The 19,204-nt window shown below is 40.8% G+C and overlaps 1 protein-coding gene and 1 long non-coding RNA gene across 7 annotated transcripts in view; one reads left to right on the top strand and one right to left on the bottom strand.

The window, feature by feature from the left end:
- PLEKHA7 (pleckstrin homology domain containing A7) overlaps positions 1-12,681 on the bottom strand; it is a 268,956-nt gene extending 256,275 nt beyond the window's left edge. For 5 of the 6 annotated variants that reach the window (XR_012639855.1, XR_012639856.1, XM_074954934.1 and 2 more), the window contains exons 1-3: positions 12,032-12,156; positions 11,845-11,921; positions 11,590-11,647 (exon numbers count right to left, since the gene is read on the bottom strand). Coding sequence is in view for 4 of the 6 variants with exons in the window: in XM_074954934.1 (XP_074811035.1) it covers positions 11,590-11,647; positions 11,845-11,921; positions 12,032-12,117 (221 nt within the window). In the remaining 2 variants the exon portion in view is untranslated. Of the gene's footprint in view, positions 1-11,589; positions 11,648-11,844; positions 11,922-12,031; positions 12,157-12,552 lie in introns of those variants that run through there. The other variant, XM_074954938.1, reaches the window with a different exon arrangement.
- On the top strand, positions 12,015-14,118 carry LOC141988883 (uncharacterized). The gene is made up of 3 exons (XR_012639857.1): positions 12,015-12,083; positions 13,160-13,257; positions 13,920-14,118. It is a non-coding gene; the product is annotated as an uncharacterized LOC141988883 (long non-coding RNA).
- Positions 14,119-19,204: the final 5,086 nt, after the last annotated feature.

Here is a 19,204-nt window from a genome sequence, read left to right as displayed (position 1 = left end):
GAGAGGGTTAGGGCAGGGGCTCTGGGATGGGGGGTTTGGGCTTCAGGAGGGGGCTCGGGACCGGGGCAGAGGATTGGGGCAGGAGCTTACCTCGGGCAGCTCCCGGTCAGCAGCGCAGCGGGGGTGCTAAGGCAGGCTTCAGGCTTGTCCTGGCACCATGGACCACGCTGCGCCCCGGAAGCGGCCAGCAGCAGGTCCGGCTCCTATGCGTAGGCACGCAAGCAGCTCCACACGCTCTTGCCCACAGGCACACACACCCCCAGCCCCCTGGTTCTCAGGCAGCGCGCAGAGCCCCGTGGCCCCCCACGCCTAGGAGCCGGACCTGCTGCTGGCCGCTTCCGGGGCACAGCACGGTGTCAAGGCAGGCTCGTCCCTACCTGTTCTAGAAGGGCAGCACTGCCGACAGGACTTTTAACGGCCAAGTTGGTTGAACAGAACCACCACAACCCAGTACTGGGTAGCGACGCACAGTTTGAAAACCATTGGCATATCTCTGCGAGAAACAAAACGTTCTTTGTGAGAAAAAGTAAAGACATTTTACTGCTCTATTTAACAAGATCATTATCTTGGATCCTAAAATAAGCAGCAAATCTTCATATTAAGAAGCAACTGGCACAGTGCCTATCGAATCTAAAAAAAATCCCTACCTAAAGAGAGACATGGGAATGGATAGATACACAGTGAGGCAGGAACGCTTGTTCATTTATTGGATATCATTTGCTGATTTAAACCATTAACTTTTATTTTCTTCTTAATGATCCAGGTAACCGGACAACAGACTTAATGATAATCAGTGCTGCAAACAGGCCTGGAAAATCATCAATACACAGCCATCGACTGTTAGTAAATGTCTAAGAAAGTCACTCTCTAATCATATTATTAAGAGTCATTTTATAGCTAGGTATTTATTGTTGATGTAGCTTTCCACACATTTGAACATGGCTCTGACCAAAATGTCCTTTCATTCTGCAGTAACTGTTTTCTTCTGACATTTGTCAGTCCTATTTCCCCATCCAAACAGCTAGTATTATGGCACCTCATCTACAGACAAGTAAAAAGAAAATGTTGCTTTACTAATCAGCCAAAAGGATATTCATGAAGCATCTCTGATGATATAGCCCAACTCTCAAACATGACTGACCATTCTGGGAAATTAGGTGTAATAGGTTTTATTGGTATAGGCCAGGGGTCGGCAACCTTTCAGAAGTGGTGTACCGAGTCTTCATTTATTCACTCTAATTTAAGGTTTCGCATGCCAGTAATAATAATCTATGCAATCCATGCTGAGCCACACCCCCTCTTGGCCCTGTCTGCACCTCTCACTGCCCCAGGCTGGGGCCAGAGGACCACAGCTGGGGGTGGCTGCAGAGCCCTGGGCCGGCGGCCGGAACCCCAGGTCGGCAGCAGAGCCCCCCAGAGCAGTAGCCATGACCCGGGGCCGGCGGTGGGCTGAGCAGGGCCAGCAACTGGAACCCCGGCTAGCAGGGGGCCAGCAGCCAGTACACCAGGCCAGGAGCAGAGCCCCCCGGACCAGTGGCTGGGACCCGGGGCTGGCAGCGGGCTGAGCAGGGCCCAGCAGACGGAACCCCAGGCCAGGAGCAGAGCCCCCCCAGACCGGTGGCTGGGACCCAGGGCTGGCAGTGGGCTGAGCAGGGCCCAGCAGACGGAACCCCAGGCCAGGAGCGGAGCCCCCTGGACCGGAGGCCAGGACCTGGGCCTGGCAGTGGGCTGAGGGAGCCAGCAGATGGAACCCTGGCTGGCAGTGGGCCAGAGGCCAGTACCCCAGGCCAGCAGCAGAGCCCCTTGGACCAATGGCCGGGACCCAGGGCCAGTGGACGGAACTCTGGCTGGCAGGGAGCTGGCGACCGGTACCCCAGGCCAGCAGCAAAGCTCCCGGGACCGGAGGCCGTGACCCGGGGCTGGCAGCAGGCTGAGCGGGGCCGGCGGACGGAACCCCAGCTGGCAGAGAGCTAGCGGACAGTACCCCAGGCCAGCAGCGGAGCCCCCGGGACTGGTGGCCAAGACCCGGGCAGTGTGAGTGCCACTGAAAATCAGCACGCATGCCATAGGTTGCTTACCCCTGGTATAGGCAACCAACCCCTTTTTCCCTTTGAACTCAGGTGTTCAGAGGTTAAATCTGCATAGTACATACTTAACTACAAAAAAAGCAGCTTAACAGGACACCAACTTAAAAAAATTACATTTGTCTGAATTTTTTTGTTGCCTATTACGGTTACAATTGTCACCTGATACCACAAATACAGGCAGAATACCTGAGAGGCAAATGCCAATTTCACAATGTGTACAACATATTCCATTTTGAAACAAATCTGTGGGTTTGCAAAAGTCAATAACTCTGTTATGTAGTTTTATATTTCTACCATATTTAAAAAATAGTAAAAAAAATAATCAGCTCACTTTGCTTTTAGTCAGATTTGAATAATCCATGCAGAGTTACTTAAAGTTACACTTTAGCCAAGGACGCAAAGCACAGAGTGCTCACCTCTGTTTACACAGCACTGGGCCTCTGGGAGTTACCGTAAATAACATAATAGAAATCTCCTTGACCAGATCAATTTTAGTAAACCACACATAAATCAGAAAATTCTGTACTATTCAAGTGCATTTGTCTCATGGATGTACTTGTAATTCATTTTATAAGGCTTTAAAATTAAAGATAAAGCTAATATAAGCAATGGGGTAAGGAGGAATTAGATGTAAAAGGCAGAAAAGCTCATCCCTACCATATACTGTCTTAGTAAGTAGTTTTCGCATTTGTCTAAACAAGTCAGAGTGATGGGTTTGCTAAGTATTACAGTACACAGAATGTACTTATATAGGGCAGACAATCAAAAAGAGAAGAGTTGGGAGACTAACCAGATACTTCTAGGGAATCAAAAGTTTTTTTCTCTTTTAAATGATAAAACTTTAGAGTAGAAAATGTAAGTTCTGCTTCTGAATGCAATATCCCAGGGCAGTCTCGTAAAACTGTCAGTCATAACTACGTGGGAAAAGGAGCAGTCTGACTGAAACAAAGAGATATTAAAGCAACAGGCTGTATTAAAAGCCATGACTCTTCTATTACTCAGGGTAGGAACTATGCCTTTTGTTTTTGTATAGTAACCAACAAATTGTGGACACTACTTGCTGCATCATAATAAAAATCACATGGCAAATATTTTGGCCTCCAAGAGACTGGAAATGTGGTTTTACCAGTAAAACAGACTGCACACTAGCTAATACAGCTTACTGAATTTTTTTTAAATTTGGCAAGCTTTTAATTAAAAATTTTCCACCACATTTCTAAATAGCTCTAACCAAACAATAACTTTGAGAGAAAATACTACAGATATTCCAGTATACAATATTTTAAAACTAATACCACATCACAAGAAAAAAGAATTAATCCTCTGACTCGGAAAGGAACAACAAAAATCCTTATTGTTGTACCTTATATTGTAGCTCTCAAGAATTTTTTTCCTCAATCAGCTAGCCACTCAATTCTCTCAGAACTACAAGTAAGTTAAGAGAATTGCATAGCTGCAGGCAAAATTATAAACACAGAAGCATATTCCATAAAATGATAAGGGGAGAAAACCAATAAAAATTTGAGTTAAGACGAATATATTGCCTTTACCATAGAACATTTTATGTTCCAAAAGAGAGTGTTCTAATACTTTACACTAGAATGCCTCACTAGAAATTGACAGAAATTGATGTATTTCATTGGATATATTAAGTGCATCTCATTTTAGCACTGTACTACTGCATTCTTGTAAAGAACCACTCAAGGAATGTAATATCACATGTTACACGATGCAATATGAAACATTATGCTTCACTGTGAAAGATCAATAATATATATTCACCACATCTCATAAAGCAGTAAAATTATGTAAACAAAACTGCATTATGTAAATTTATATATGACTGTTAATGACTATATATTTAATTTCAGATAAAATTTAAAAGTCGTAAGGGATCAAGAAGATGTAGCCTGTTTGTTCTCTGCTCAGAGAAAAAGCTAAATTCAAAAACAAGATTCAGATTTTTTCCCCACACAAAACTTCAAATTATTTTATTTCCGAGCAAACTATTACAGTACATACACATTCACTAGCATTCAAACCTTAAAACTTGAAGAAAGTCTACTTTAATTGATTTTATTGTACTCAATTATTCATCATATGCAAAAAATAGCCTCATTTAAACAATTTTTCTCCAGACAAAAATCATGGCATTTATTCCTATAGGCAGCAGAACTTGATAGCTGCACAAACACCTACAGTACAAGGAGACACCTGAAACAGAACACCAGTATCAACCTAAAAATTCTTTTCCCTTTTATGAGTTTGGGTCACCCTTAAAAAACTGTAACCATTATAATTAGAGCAGAGTATAGGGTTGCCAACTTTGCAATATTTAAAAACCAGACAATCCAGCAGGACACCTGGCAACCCTAGTTAGGAAGCATATTCTGAGAGATGTAAACTATGTATTTCAAAATGAAGTGCAATTAAGATAAGCATTTCTAAAACACACAGTAGCATTCACCCTTTTGCTTAAAGAGAGACATCATTTGTGAATCATGTGGTCTGGGGATTTAACATCACTAATTGTACCAAGATTCTAGTTCTCTTTAATGTTGCTTTAATGGTCACAAAAAAAAAATTCTAACGAAGAATTACACGGCAGCAGAAAGGTTATGGATGGACTTTGTTTTACAAATAAAAAATGATTTAAGAACTGCATTTTTAAAATATTTACATTTTAGAGAGGCTTTTAGATCAGAATATCTGAAAGTAATAAAAAGCTCCCATGAAGACACATCTCCCCAATAAAAGTATATATGCGAATATATATTTTCAGTGATCAGTGAACGGTATCTTCCATCTAGCACATTTTCAGCAGTAAACAAATTACCAGAAATGCCCCTTTTCAAATAACCAAAATTAAAACACAGTCCCTGAAGAATAGGTAAGAATTAGGACATTGATATTTACCATAAATTACCTCAAATATAGAAAACAAATTTAGAAGCCTATGCTTTGATATTTTTAGTATAACTTTCATGATAACCTTGAACACAAAATAAAGAAAAAATGTCTGAAGTGCAGTCAACATATGGTGGTCAGTCATTTAAACAAGAAGGAACTTTTACTGTTAGCAAAAACACACACAGTCAACCAGATTTTGGATCCTATGTGCTTTAATTCAAGTTATTATTTATCATTTAAATACAGCACTTACAAGTATGCTAGGTACTTTACAGCAAAATAGGAAAACAGGTCTCTTACCCTGGGAGCTTACAACCTAATGCTATACTCTATAAATGTATTTTACACACACACACACACACACTCTCTCTCTCTCTAAAACAACATTAAGGTTGCAAAGTCAAATGATCAAAACCTAGGAAATACCCAAATTAAAGTAGCCCGTGCAACCTTAATAATTCATCCCCCTTGGGCATACACATTATGATACAATCTGATTACATGACCACAGACTATTTTTTCCACAGGATGGACCTGCTCTGGGGATGAATCAGGGTTGTGTGTGAAGGAGGCTGTCGCTTCATTTGCTGCAGAAGCTGGAAGGTGTGTAGTAAATAAGACAGGAAATTGCAGGAAGGAAAAGAAAGGATGATTTTATGGTTAAGGCAGATGAATGCTGCAATGGAGAAGCAGATTCTATCCCTGCCTTTGCCACAGAGTTTCTATGTAATTCTAGCCAAGTCACTTAAATCACAACTTTTCACAGGTAGTCACTAACTGAGTTCCTTATTTTCTGGGTGCCTGACAATGCATCTGATTTCTAGAATTCACAAAAACTAAATGATTAAAAAAATAATTTAAAAGTCAGATTTTCTTATTTTAATTAAATACAATTTTTTCTTAAACCTCTTTAAAATTAAATTTGATATTACGACAACCCATGTTGTCGTAATATTGAATTTGCATTCAGTCTAGTCTTTGTGCAGTAACTTCTACTGTTTCAGCTCTCACTAAAAAAGGGACATTTAATTGTTCCCTCAGTTAGCCTGAATGGAAAGCATCTTGGACCACCATCAGATTCAACAAGTCCTCTGTGACAGCCCACAGATCTGACAGGTTTCAGAGTAGCAGCTGTGTTAGTCTGTATCCGCAAAAAGAAAAGGAGTACTTGTGGCACCTTAGAGACTAACAAATTTATTTGAGCATAAGCTTTTGTGAGCTACAGCTCACTTCATCGGATGCACAGATCTGACCGTTTATCAAAGCACATCCCTACTGCCCCCACCACCACATATTCTCCCATCTACTCACAGGGTGGTACTAAGGCCTACAGGTACACACTAAGCAAGGAGGAGAGAATAAAATGTTGAATAGCTGCTCATTAACTGAGCACTAAATATAGCAGGGGTCCTGTTGAGAAAAAAAAATAATAGTATGCCATCATGTAAATAAAGGCATAAGTATTTGGAGGTTGAATTTAGGTTGCACAGGCAACCAGAATTCTAGTATTTCCTAACGTTTGACTGCTTATCTTTGCAACCCTAACAATGTTTTTTTGAACTAGTTTTTTTGTGTAATATCTAGTAAGAGTCATGTGTTTCTAAAACACCTGAAAGGTGTGCTATGCATATTTTCAGCACACAGGAAAACATTGGATACACAATAAGAATAATACCATAGTTGTTATAAACAATGACTCTCTAGCTGAAAACAAACACAACTCTGTTCTGATCAATCTTCCCTGAAGAAGAGTCAAAGTTGGTACATAAGCCACAGATCAAAGACATTGCTTAAAAACAAATCAATGATGAAATATCTTGAGCTATTTTAAGTGCTGATTTCCAGCTATGTTTTCTCAATACCAAAGCTGCCATTTAAACATACCAGTTCCATTAGAGTCAATTCTATTCACTACTGCCGAAGGTTTTAATACTGTAGTACACAATTTCTTCTGGTATGTTATATACATATTTCTGTATTACCACGGGCAGATAAAGACCGGTTACAATTATCCAAATGAATTATTTGGGAGGGCAGAGCATTTTACATAGATATACCTCTCAGTTCTTTTAATAAACTATAAAAAGGCAACATAAGAACAGAATTTACAGAACTTCCAGTTCTCGTTCAGCTTAAAAGTCCTTTAGATGTCTAGTGGAGGCAGTAACCTAATGAACACACGTTAAGGCTTAAGTATGTGTGTATCTTCTTCAATCAGCTGTTTCAGTATTTTCCCTGCATTCACCTTATCTTTACCCCAAGCAGGGAGTTTACCAAGCCAATTCACCTGCACATGCCAGTAACTCAGGTTTCTGAAACCAGTCTGAGCAAGTCTAAACGGGCTTTCATTCACTTCTACTACAGCTGCACTCATTCATTAATGCTGTGCTCATCCTATAATGACTAGATGGAAAGCAACGGTCCTTGAGGCTACCAATCATTAGAGAACAGAAAATAATGCCAATTTAAGCTCTACTCTGCGCTCATAGGTCCACCTACCATGATGCTCCCAGGCAGAAAACACAAATTGCAGTATCACTTCTCAATCAATGCTTCTCTAAACATAGCACACTGTTCTGCGACCCTAAACACTGTATTCTCTCTGTTTTCAGTCTTCAAAAAATCAGAGCAATATAAATTCAACAAGTTAAATAATTATGTTTCAACTTTTCTCCACAAAGCTTGTGTGTTTAATAAATTTTAATCAGGCAGAATTTAAAAGAATCAATGTGTTTAAAAGGATTTGTTTCCTTTATCTGATATTGATGTACTCTAACAACAGATCAAGAATTTTCAGCATTTTAGAAAGGCATCTCCTCAACTGGTCTGATTAATTTTTATGTCACAAATCAGCATTCAATGACCCCATGAGATGAAAAATGTTAATCAGCCTTACAGATATAGATTTCTTCCTTCATTAATCAAAAATTGAACTCAAGAAGGCTCTACCCTAGAAAATACAACCAATTTTGCTTCACATTAGGTTAGACACATTATTATTGCTACTTAGTTTATATAAATGCTAAAAATACACTGGAGAGTTTGGTTGCTTAGCTTGGGGTGGGTTTTTGTTTTGTTTTTTAAAGGAGCCTGCTTAACATTATCAATATTTGTATTCCTTGAAACTTGAATAGATTAACCTAGTTCCTTAAAATGTCAACAAAGCTTGAAAGATGGTATCAAATAAAATGTTTTTAAACAGGTACTAGAAGAAAAGATCCTTTTCAATTATTTCTCATTTTAAATGTAAAACTACTAAGTGTGACTGTTAATTAAGAAGTGTTCATTTAACCAATAGTACAGAGGAATGACGTAACAAACATTCACGTGTTTCCACATATTTCAATAAATTGCCCAACAAAAAAACTGGAGTGTTCAGCTACTGATATTCTAATTTCAAGAGTCAAAATAAATATTGCATAAAGGATTCACTTTTCAAGAAAGAATCTATTCTATCATTTGTTAGTGTTTTTCCCCCACTTAATATAATAATTTTTGTTGATTAAACAAGAAAAAAATGACAATTCTAAAACCAGAAAAAGATGATCCTGTCTTAAAAGTAATAGTAGGAAGCAGGTAACTATTGCCACATCTTGAAACAGACTTGCTTTTTGAAAAAAAAACAAACAAACAAAAAAACAAAAAACAGTTACACATCTGTAATACAATGCAGAATTGTCAAAGCTTCTAAATAATGATGAAGCAAATTGGAGTCCTTTTTAAAGTCCCCATCACCAAGTGAAGCCTTTAGAGTCAGTGCATTTTTTTAATTGCAAACAGACCATGAACAGGGTTAAACAGTAATAAGTTCTTCCTTACTTTTGAATCAAAGTATTGCCTTCTTACTACCATGATCATGTTACTGCACTATTAATTCAAGAGTAAAAAGGTAAGATATTTTCTGGTATACATTCAGGTATTACTAGTTACCGACAATGTTGCATGGCATCTAATGTATAATGCAGTGAATTAACTTTAAAGTGTTTCAATGGTTGTGAGGTGCATCTAATTATCATGTATGTTAATCCGGAAAGTGTAAAGTATATGTATTCTTCTCCTAAATTATTTCAAGTGACAATGGAGATTAACAACATCCAAAATAAATCAAACTTTCAGAGATGAGTCACTGATAAAGGGACAATTTGGGAAAGTTTTAATTGTGTTCCTTTATAAAGTCAACACTTAAAATCAGCAATCAATTATTCAAGAAAGTCAGACTGGAAAACTAAACTACAACGGGAGAAATAATGTTTATGAAGGAGAGCAAAAGGACAGAAGTAAAACCTACTATACTAAAATAAATTAAACTAAAAAAAAGAATATGAATATACTGTGAACCTTGGGAGACGTTTCCTGGAATAGAAACCCAAAGTAAGACTTTCTAGGTCCCGTGGCAGTCTGCACAGGCAAAGTGAAAAGAACCTCTCTTCATGGAATGACAACCTACAAACACTGGATTACTTCTCTCCCCCTAAATCATCCATAGCAGATGCAGAATGGCACCAGCTCCTACAAATCTCTCTGAAGCTTATTAGGCACTATATATCATTACACATGTAGAAGGACAGAAAATAAATTTCTATATAGCAGGAGTTTTTCAAGGAATGCCAACACACAAAGTACTCAATTACCCAAAACATTTTGTAGGATACAAAAATGACTAAGGTATCTCATAAATATCAAATCCGAGTACATGATCTCAAAGGTCATATGCTGCATAAGTAAAATGACAACTGGTTTTCTGGGAACACCCCAAAAACACTACATCATCCATGAAAGCCATAGGATATGCAAAAGGACAGCCATTTTCTTGAAATTTCCTAGCCCAAGAGGCAAACTTTTTCAGTAGACAACTCCCATTACAAGCTATTCAATTGAAACAAGAGCCCAGAAACATATCTTTAAAAAACAAAGCTATTATACCAAAGGAGACAGAAGCCACTCCACCTGTCCTCAGGTACACAACCTCAGAAGGTTCCAAATGACTCAACGTATGGGTTAAGATCTTCATTTATCTCCTAGGAGTCTGAAGGCATATTGTGTCCTTGGGTTGTCAACCTCTCAGTATTTCACTTCTGCTGCATGCTCTAATACTCAGTGTATAGTATTCATGGGATCTTCTTAACTTTGGAACATCCCTGAACTATTTCACCTGTATCGACCAACATATGATCACTTATTTTTAAATAGTCCTACATCCTGAATATTTGCAGGAAGTGACTGGTAATGCTGCATCACAGCTTTGAAAGAGGATCAAGTTTTGCAGAATTGACATTTCCCCGCAGCAAATATCCTTCCTTCAGGTCTAAGGGGTAGAGGGTTTTTTTCTTTTAGGACATAAAGATCCTCCATTTTACTGCACTGCCACAACCGTTCTAGTTTATTGTTCATTTTAACATGTTTCCTCCCAAACACAGATTTTAAAAAGTAGATTAAAAATGTGGAGGAATGAATAGGGTTATGCGGCAGAGAGAAAAGCAATGCAAATCCTACACAAGATCAATGTAGGTATTAAATATAGCTTCATTATGGCACCTTCATCATTTGATTCAGGGTGGCAGGGGGTCTGGCATAATGTACATGGAAATATAGACAAAGTTATCCTAGTTTGGGCTTATATTGAACAACAGACAGGCCACTTTCTCCCCTTTGCAATACTTATCTATATAATTACTACTAGTGTAAAACAACAACAAGAGTTTATTTATACACCACATCTGCAATTTCCCTGTAGGAACATCAAAACCCAAATATAAACACCTACACAATGTACCCCACATTTTCGGCAGCTTTCCAAACACCCTAATTGTGATCACACCCCCGCTTTTAGGATAGCATTGGTGTCCTCCAGCTCTTGTTAATTTGCTTTTGAATAAAGTTACACTTCTCAATTACCTCCCATCCTACTGTACTGTCATTTATGATTTAAAGCCTCATCGCAGAAACATCCTGAGAATACACCGCCGTTTGTTTTGTTTTTTTTTTAAACCAATGACTACAATCCACTCGGATTTAAAAAGAAAAGCCGCAGCCGCCCTTATTCATTCACGCAGCATTGTTTCAAAAACACACTTGGTTGCTGCGGTGCGGCTCCAAACACGTTCCATTCAGCGGGAGCAAAACACTCCGCCAAGTTTCAGCCACCGCGCGCTACTCCAGCGCAGCAAGCGAGAGCCCCAGCTGCCCCCACCTGCAATGTAAACACCACCCAGAGTAGACGTCCCTCCCCGCCTCCGGTGAAACTTGTTGCTTCTCACTGGGGAAAAAATACACAGAGAAATCTCAAAGGAGATGGGGGGGGGGGGCAAGAGCCGGCCCAGGACAAAGCTAGAGACTCTGGATTTCCATCTCCCGTCCGGGTCCTTTCCCCCCTTTCCAAGCGACCAGCTCCCCGCCGCCTTTCTTTGCGCTTTCCCTGCCGGTAATCATTAAACAGGAGCCAAGCGTAGGCTGCGGGAGCCATTTCACACGCGCAGAAACCGACCATCCCCCTGCGCGCCGTAAAACAAGGGGCTCCGTCCCTCCGCGCGGCGCCCTGGGGGCGGAGGGGGGGGGCGCCCCGCCGGCGGGGGCCGGGCAGCGAGGTACTCACTCGATGAAGTAGCTGGCTCCCTCTTCGGAGAACCCCTCCTCCCAGCCGCGGGGCAGATCTGGGGAGGCAGAACAAAGGGGGGGAACGGGGGGAGTGAGAACTTGGTGCCCTGAAGGTGCCTCCCGGTCCGGCGAAAGGGGGGGGTGGTTGGGAAGGGCGCGAGATTCCCCCCGCGCCCCCGCCACACAACGGTCGTTACCCACTCCTCCCCCGCCCGCCACGCGACACACCCCACCCCCCCGGGCGGGCACCCACCTGAGCGGATCATGTGGCCGGAGTTGACGGGCTCCTCGGTGCGAGGATGCAGCCAAGTAGTGGAGCGGGTCAGGTCACTAGGAGGGAGAAGCGGAAAACATGCACCTGTTAGTGACGGGCAGCCGCGGGCGGGGAGGGGCAGCCCCGGCCGGACCCCCCCACACCCACCCCCTTCTCCGCGCCTTACTCGATGAAGAACACCCGGCCGTCCCTGCAGACGCCATAGGACCAGTGCTCAGGTAGAGTGTCCCGCCCCACCGCCTCCGCCGCCATGTTCGCCCTGCGCACAGCCAGCCAGCCAGCCGGCCGGCCGGGGAGGGGGTGCCAAGGGGAGCGCGGGCGGGCGGCCGGCGCCCAGCGCCCGGCTCTGCTCAGCAGCGCCACCGCCACCGCTGGGAAAGGCGCAGGCAGAACTCTGCCCGCTCCCTCGGGAGAGGAGAAGGGAGCGGGGCAGGGGCGGCGGCGGGTCCCTGGCTGTGCCGCCGAGAGGGAGAATCCCTCTCGCCGGGGAACTGGCTGCAGAGAGAACGAGACAGACCCGCTCCGGTCCTCTCTCCGCTCGCTGGTTCCAGCGCGGGCGTCCCCCTGCTGAGCCCTTCCCCGCCCGCATCTGGGCTCCAGGTGCCTGATCCACATCCGCCTGCCCCACAACGCGCCTGAAATCCCCCCCACTCTCACAGGGCACAACAGGCTGCATTCTCCGCTTGCCTAGGCAGGTGCAACTCCACTGGCTGGAGCGGAGTAACTCCTGTTGTTCACCGATTGCTGGTTGATCCTCCATTCCTGCCCTCCTCTTCCTCTCAAACTCCAGCGCGCCTACACACACGGGATACAACCATGTGCCTCTTCCCCCCCCCCCCTTTTAATCTGACCCAAGCCTGCATTCTCTGCAGGGCTGCTGGAACAATTTGCATAGTGGGGGTGTTGAGAGCCACTGAACCAAACTGTAAACTCTGTACTGTATATGATGGAAACTACTTAAAGAAAGGGGGTGCTGTAGCATCCCTTGTTCCAGCACCTATGATTCTCTGTCTTTTCCTAATTCATTAAGTCCCTCACTCCCTAGCCAAAAATTGTTTGCCTGCTGGTTTTTGTTTTTCCTGTGGAGAACACTATGCGAGAAAACCAGCAAGGTGGAGGGAACAAATCAGGGCAGATGGAATGACTCAGTGAGGGGACTGAATATAAAAAGAAAAGGAGTACGAGTGGCACTTTAGTGCCACTCCTTTTCTTTTTGCAAATACAGACTAACACGGCTGCTACTCTGAAACCTGAATATAAAAAGTTATTATTCCTTCCTCCACTTGTTTCCCAGGCTGAGGCATTAGTCAGTCCAGGCCTTTGATGTAGAGGACAAGAGGATGATGGAGATTAATTGCTATCTTGCCAGCAACCTGTGGCTATACTGAAAAGGTAGGGAGAGAATAGGTAGTGGTTGTTCAGCCAATGGAATGGAAACACCAGATCGTTAATGAAGCAGAATTTTGAAATAATTTACATAGCACCTTTTATTGCAGTGCCTCCTATATGCAATACTGCTGAAATGCAATCGCTTTAGGGTTAAAGTGTACACATCTCAAACAGCATTAAGGAAGGGGAAATTTTAGCTAAAGCCACTGGGTCAAACTACTTGTTTTATTAAAATACTGTGGGATCTTTAATGTAGACAAAGTGCACACAGGCCCTCTGTTTCCAAGGTCTCATCTGATACCTCATCAAACTAAGTCCTCTGCTGAAAGATGAAGAGCTGAGATGAACTTGACATTTATTGAAACCTGTTTTTCTACTCTGATTCTCTACTATCTTGCATAGTTATATATGCCAGTGCAAAGTGGATGGAAAACACCAACCCTACCATTCTACCATGGTAGAGTTTTTGCATCCTGATTTTGCACAGGTGCAAATAACTACACAAGATAAAAGCCAGGGAGAATCAGGCCCTAAGAACTTTAAATTTGGGAAAGATAGTGGAAAGCAAGCTGGTTTCTACTGAACACAGGAAAAACATAGGATGGATTTTAATGAATTGTTGAGAGTTTAAGGGGTGAACATCTTTCCTATGCTTTGATTCACAGATGCTGAAAGTGAAAAACTCGTATTCATCTTGTTCATGCCGGATTGTTCCCTATTATACAGATTACATTTTTTCTTTTATCCCATTATTCCTAATTATGCCTTCATGTACCACAGCATATAATTCCTCTCCCTCGATGATAACACCTTCCAAGTATCGGTAGAATCTTATGCACCACTACTCCTAGATCATCAGTAAACCAAGCTTTTCCTAACCTTTCCTCTTAAGTCAGAATTACAAACTCCTGAACATTTTTGTTACTCTTCTTTGAATTACCACCACTGTCAATATCTCTCTAGTGATGTGGTGTTCAGAAATGGGTATATTCTTGCAGATGCTTTGCACTGTGATAAGCTCTGTCCTCTGCATTTGTTATTATTGCCTTTATAATTATTTACTTTAGTGTCAACAATGTGCATATAGCTGTAAAAAGCAGATAAGACAAGTCTCCTGCCCTGAACAGCTTAATTTACTGTAGTTCCCAGGGCAAGTCCTTTTACATCCATTAATTGCATGGACTAGTTAAATTGGCCTATAGCTCCCTGCCATGGCATTGCCTCTAGACCTGTATGACTGGTGGACTTATGTACTCATAATGACCACTAACTGAGTTTAACAATAACCCTTCATTGTGTAAACCACTACTTGGGATGACCTTGTGACTTCAGTAACGTAATGGAAAATATTTTAAATAATTCAGAAGAAACCTATTCTACACAGCATTGTTCAACATTAAAACCTGCTTCTGATGCTTAATGTGTAAGCAACTATAAACTTCTGAAAAAGATGTTGCATACTTCTCTCCCTACCGGAGATAATGACTTCCCATTATTGATTTGAGCTCTTTAATCTGCACATTAAAGTCCCATTCTTATCCCACAGAGATTAAATTGTTTTACTGGTATTGACATGTTGAATTACTACTTCTCTTTCACATCACTTGGTGATGAAAGACTTCTACATGATTCAATTAATGTACCTTAACTTCAGTTACATGCACTTACACACTTTAATCTCAGCTGCTTTTGTATCAATATTTTTAATTATTGTCCTTTAACCAACAAATAGGCTCTCTCAGTAAAACCATACAGATTTACAGCTTAGTTTTCATATATGTTAAATAATAAAATAAGGGCCTGATTGGAAGACCATTGGTGCCCGTAGAGATTCCCATTGACTTAAATGAGCTGTTTATCAAGAGTCTAGTCTGCAGTTGCATAATCTGTATTTTAACATAAAGGTTCATATACCTTATAAACAACTATAGATGAATTTTTTGCATTATTAGAAAGTGCTGCATTGGCACTCTTTTATTACAGACCTTATATATAATACTTAAAAGCAGAATATTGTATTACAGCACAGTAACAGTAGTTAATGTTAAGTCATTTACTGATTAAAAGTACTCGAAAATCCACGTGCTGACTCAGATTGTCTTGAAATTTTGTGCGCCTCCTGGGGGTGCAGAGTAGGGTTAGTGGTCTAAATTTGGGTTCATTTGAACAAAAGCCTCCGGAGATACAGCCCCCCTAACAAATGCTATGTGTACAAAATCACCTATACCCAATTCTAGATAATGCAACCTGCTCATCTTCCCCCAAGGCCATGCAAAAAAATAAGTCCAGTTCAGGAAGGGAAAATTCTCAAGTATGTAGTTATTACTACAAGTCAGAAATCTGACACTGACTCCTCATGTGAAAAAACTGTGCTCCTGTCAGGCTAAGGACTGGTAGAAATATTAAAAAGTCATTGTGGAAATTAAGTAGATACCTTCTTCCAAGATCCCTTTTTGAAGCTATTGCTCCAAAAAAAGTGGACTAGAGATTTAATTCCTGGAAATAAATGGTGATTTTTTTTCTTAACACTTTCTGGCTTAGTATCACAGATGTTAATATGTAGCACTTGTATAGCCCTTTGATATCTTTGGATTCAAAGTAATTTTAAAAGGTGAATAAGAATTACCCCATTTTACAGATAGCAAAAGTGAAATACAGCAAGGATGGCTTGCCCAATGTCACAGTCAATGGCATAGCTGGGAATAAAACCCATGTCTGAGTCATAGTACAGTGTTCTGTCAATTGGACCACAGGCGGGTCCATGGGAATAGACAGAAGTAAGTGTGGCAAGAAGTTACCAACAGGTGTAAAAAAATTAGATGAGAAAACTACAAGAAAGAAGGAAAGAGTCAAGTGTTCTGACATTTCACACTGCTGAAGTGTGTGGTCACCCATTTATAACTTTGATGTTGCTGTTGCATAAAATAATATATCAAAAAACATTTGAAGGAATCACCACAGTGTTACTCAGTACCAGCAAATAATATTCAATCAATCAACAGTAATGCCAAATAAGGGTTGAACATGAGCATATTCTCTCAAAGGCCATTTTGTACCCTTAACATACATTCATTTAATTTTACTGTGTATTTAAAACAGGCCTACTGTGAGTGAATCACAGAATGTAAGCTCCAAAGAACATGGAAAATAAAGGCAAATGGAAAGCAAATTGTGTGTGTGCGCATGTGTGTATATATATAGAGAGAGCGAGAGAGAGAGTCTACCCTGTTCCCATTGAAATAGGTTGGAAGTTTTGCCACTGGCTTCAGTGGGAGCAAGATCACACCCTATAATGCTACAACTATCTTAATATAGCTCATAAAGTAAACCAGGTCAGTTTATAGGTAGGGGGATCCAAAAGTCGAAGAAAGAATTATTCATTTTTCTGGATTCTGGAAAGAATATGAATAAGTTTCACTGCTTCCTACAATTCCTGGAAGGCACTGAGCACAGCAAATACTGTTTAAGGATAGGTTTCAGAGTAGCAGCCGTGTTAGTCTGTATCCGATGAAGTGAGCTGTAACTCACGAAAGCTTATGCTCAAATAAATTTGTTAGTCTCTAAGGTGCGAAAAGTACTCCTTTTCTTTTTGTTTAAGGATATTATTCATGCTCACCAAATCAACACCCAGTGTGATCTGATTGACAGTGCATACTCAGGTCAGAGAGATTTTAACAACTGGGTGAGGCAGATGGGAAAATGCCACAGGGAAAGCAATGCTTGTGGTGCAAATGAGATTCAAACTCCTCCTTCCAGAACAGTTAAGTCTCCTTAGAGTTAAGAAAAATGCTAAATACTCTTTGGTTTAAAAAAAAGATTATTCACAACAAAAAGGATTAGAAAGTGTTACTGTTGAAAATGTCTTCTAATGAAGTTCACCTAATGTTATCTATATAATTATACCTTCTTTACAAAACTCCTCCACCTTTAAAAAACTTGGATATTAAATTTGGAAATTAACATTTAAGGTATGCAGGTAGTTCCCCACTGCCATATAGTTCTTCATCATTCACTATCACTTGTACTGCCCTCAACAACTTTAACTTTGTTCTCTAAAATCTGCAAAACTATATTCATAAATCAAAATGAATTTCTTGTTGATTTCCGAGTAAAGTAATTCAGTTCTAATTTTCTAACATGTTCATTACAACATTATGGACTACAAAAAAAAAACACTAGGTGTATTTGTTGCTATAATACATACAGTGAAATAGTCTATTTAGATACAATTGTGGCACCACAAACATATTTCACAGCTAAAAATTGATTAAACATTCCAATTCTGTTAATAAAATTATTTTTCTACTTCACCTCACATCACACTTAGAACTTATGCAACTATTACATACCAAAGTATCCTAGGACTACTTTTCTTTCAAAATTTGTATTTACACATTTAATAAACTTTATGTAAAGGCAACAGTATACATCCATACCCTATTTCCATTACAGAATAAAACAAGATAGCACAATTAAGACTGGGTCTGTAATAAAGTGTATGCGGGGATAGAGCTGAACAATTGTATAGCACTAGAAAGCCTTTAACTGTTAATTTTTTCAGACTTTTTAATGTTTGGATTTTTGTAAAGAGAGTGGTGGTGAGGTTTGTGTGGGTTTTTTTTGGTCATGGAAATTTTTAGCTGAACTGCAATGAAACACACCTTCACCCTTAACACTTCCAATAAAATGATGTTTGTGAATAAGTGTTTGTTTGAAATGAAGACAAACCTTTAAATCAACTCAATGAATATAGACTAGAGGAGCAGAGCCCTGCTCTAATAGAACTTACGAGGCTCCCCAAAGCAAGGCTGCCCTCCTGCAGACTTTGCAAGTCCACTAGTGGTGTGCATTTGTAGATGTGCATTTGAGGGAAAATTATCTTTGTGAGAGAGATGGGGAGAAGAAAGGTTTAAATCTATATAAAAGCCTCTCATCACCCTAAGAGGCTTAAAGTTTTAAATCTAGTATATGTTGAGCATTTGAAGTTTTATGCATAGAGAAGACTCTGCCCTTTCCTGCATCCCCTTCTGTGCCTCCTTTAATTCAATGCACCTCACTTCCACGTCCCCCAGTACTATACCTGTGACGCTCTGTACCTCAGGGAAACACCCTACACCCCCATGTTCATCTTTATAAAACGATTGTGTGGAATCCAATGCAAAGTTTCTCATGTTGGGTGTCTTCAGAAGGCTCATAATGCACTGAGCATGGTTGTTATAGTGATGTTGTAGTAATTTTTACAGTAATGTTATAGAAAGGTTATAGGTTGTAATTTCATGTATACAGTTATGAGGCTGAAAATGTATCCTCATGGCTTAAAGCAAGCCCATGCAAAAACTCTCCAAGAACAGAGAGGCAGTTCACACCTCGTCAGGGCATGGATGGGACAAACCCAGCCCAGCCTCACAGGAACAATGGACATTGTCTTAGGCAGCAACACAAGAATCTGTTAGCCCCTCGAGGGAGTCACCCCCTTTCTTTGGGTAGTTTGGGACTATGATGAGGTAATGCTCACCTGACTCTGAAGGGGCAAAGCCAAGAGGAAAGAAAGGATATGATAAAAGGGAGAGACATTTTGCCATGCTCTCTCTCTCCCACATACATCTACAGCCACCACCATCACCAAGCGACTGAAGCGCTGATCAAAGGAGAGAGCCTGACTGAAAAGTAACCAGCGAGCCTGTAGTGAGAAGCATCTACGTTTGTAAGGACATTGATAGTGTTAAGATCATCTTAGAATGTGCTTTGCTTTTATTTCATTTGATCAAATCTGACTTGTTATGCTTTGACTTATAATCACTGAAGATCTATCTTTATAGTTAATAAATTTGTTTGTTTATTCTACCTGAAGCAGTGCATTTGGTTTGAAAGTGTGTCAGGGGCTCCCATTGGAATAACAAGCCTGGTACATATCAATTTCTTTGTTAAATTGACAAATTTATATAAGCTT

Source organism: Natator depressus, chromosome 6, assembly GCF_965152275.1.
Source record: "Natator depressus isolate rNatDep1 chromosome 6, rNatDep2.hap1, whole genome shotgun sequence".
In the NCBI taxonomy this organism is placed as follows: Eukaryota; Metazoa; Chordata; order Testudines; family Cheloniidae; genus Natator; species Natator depressus.
Note: the sequence above shows the minus strand (reverse complement) of the source record. Positions and strands in the feature narration are given on the sequence as shown.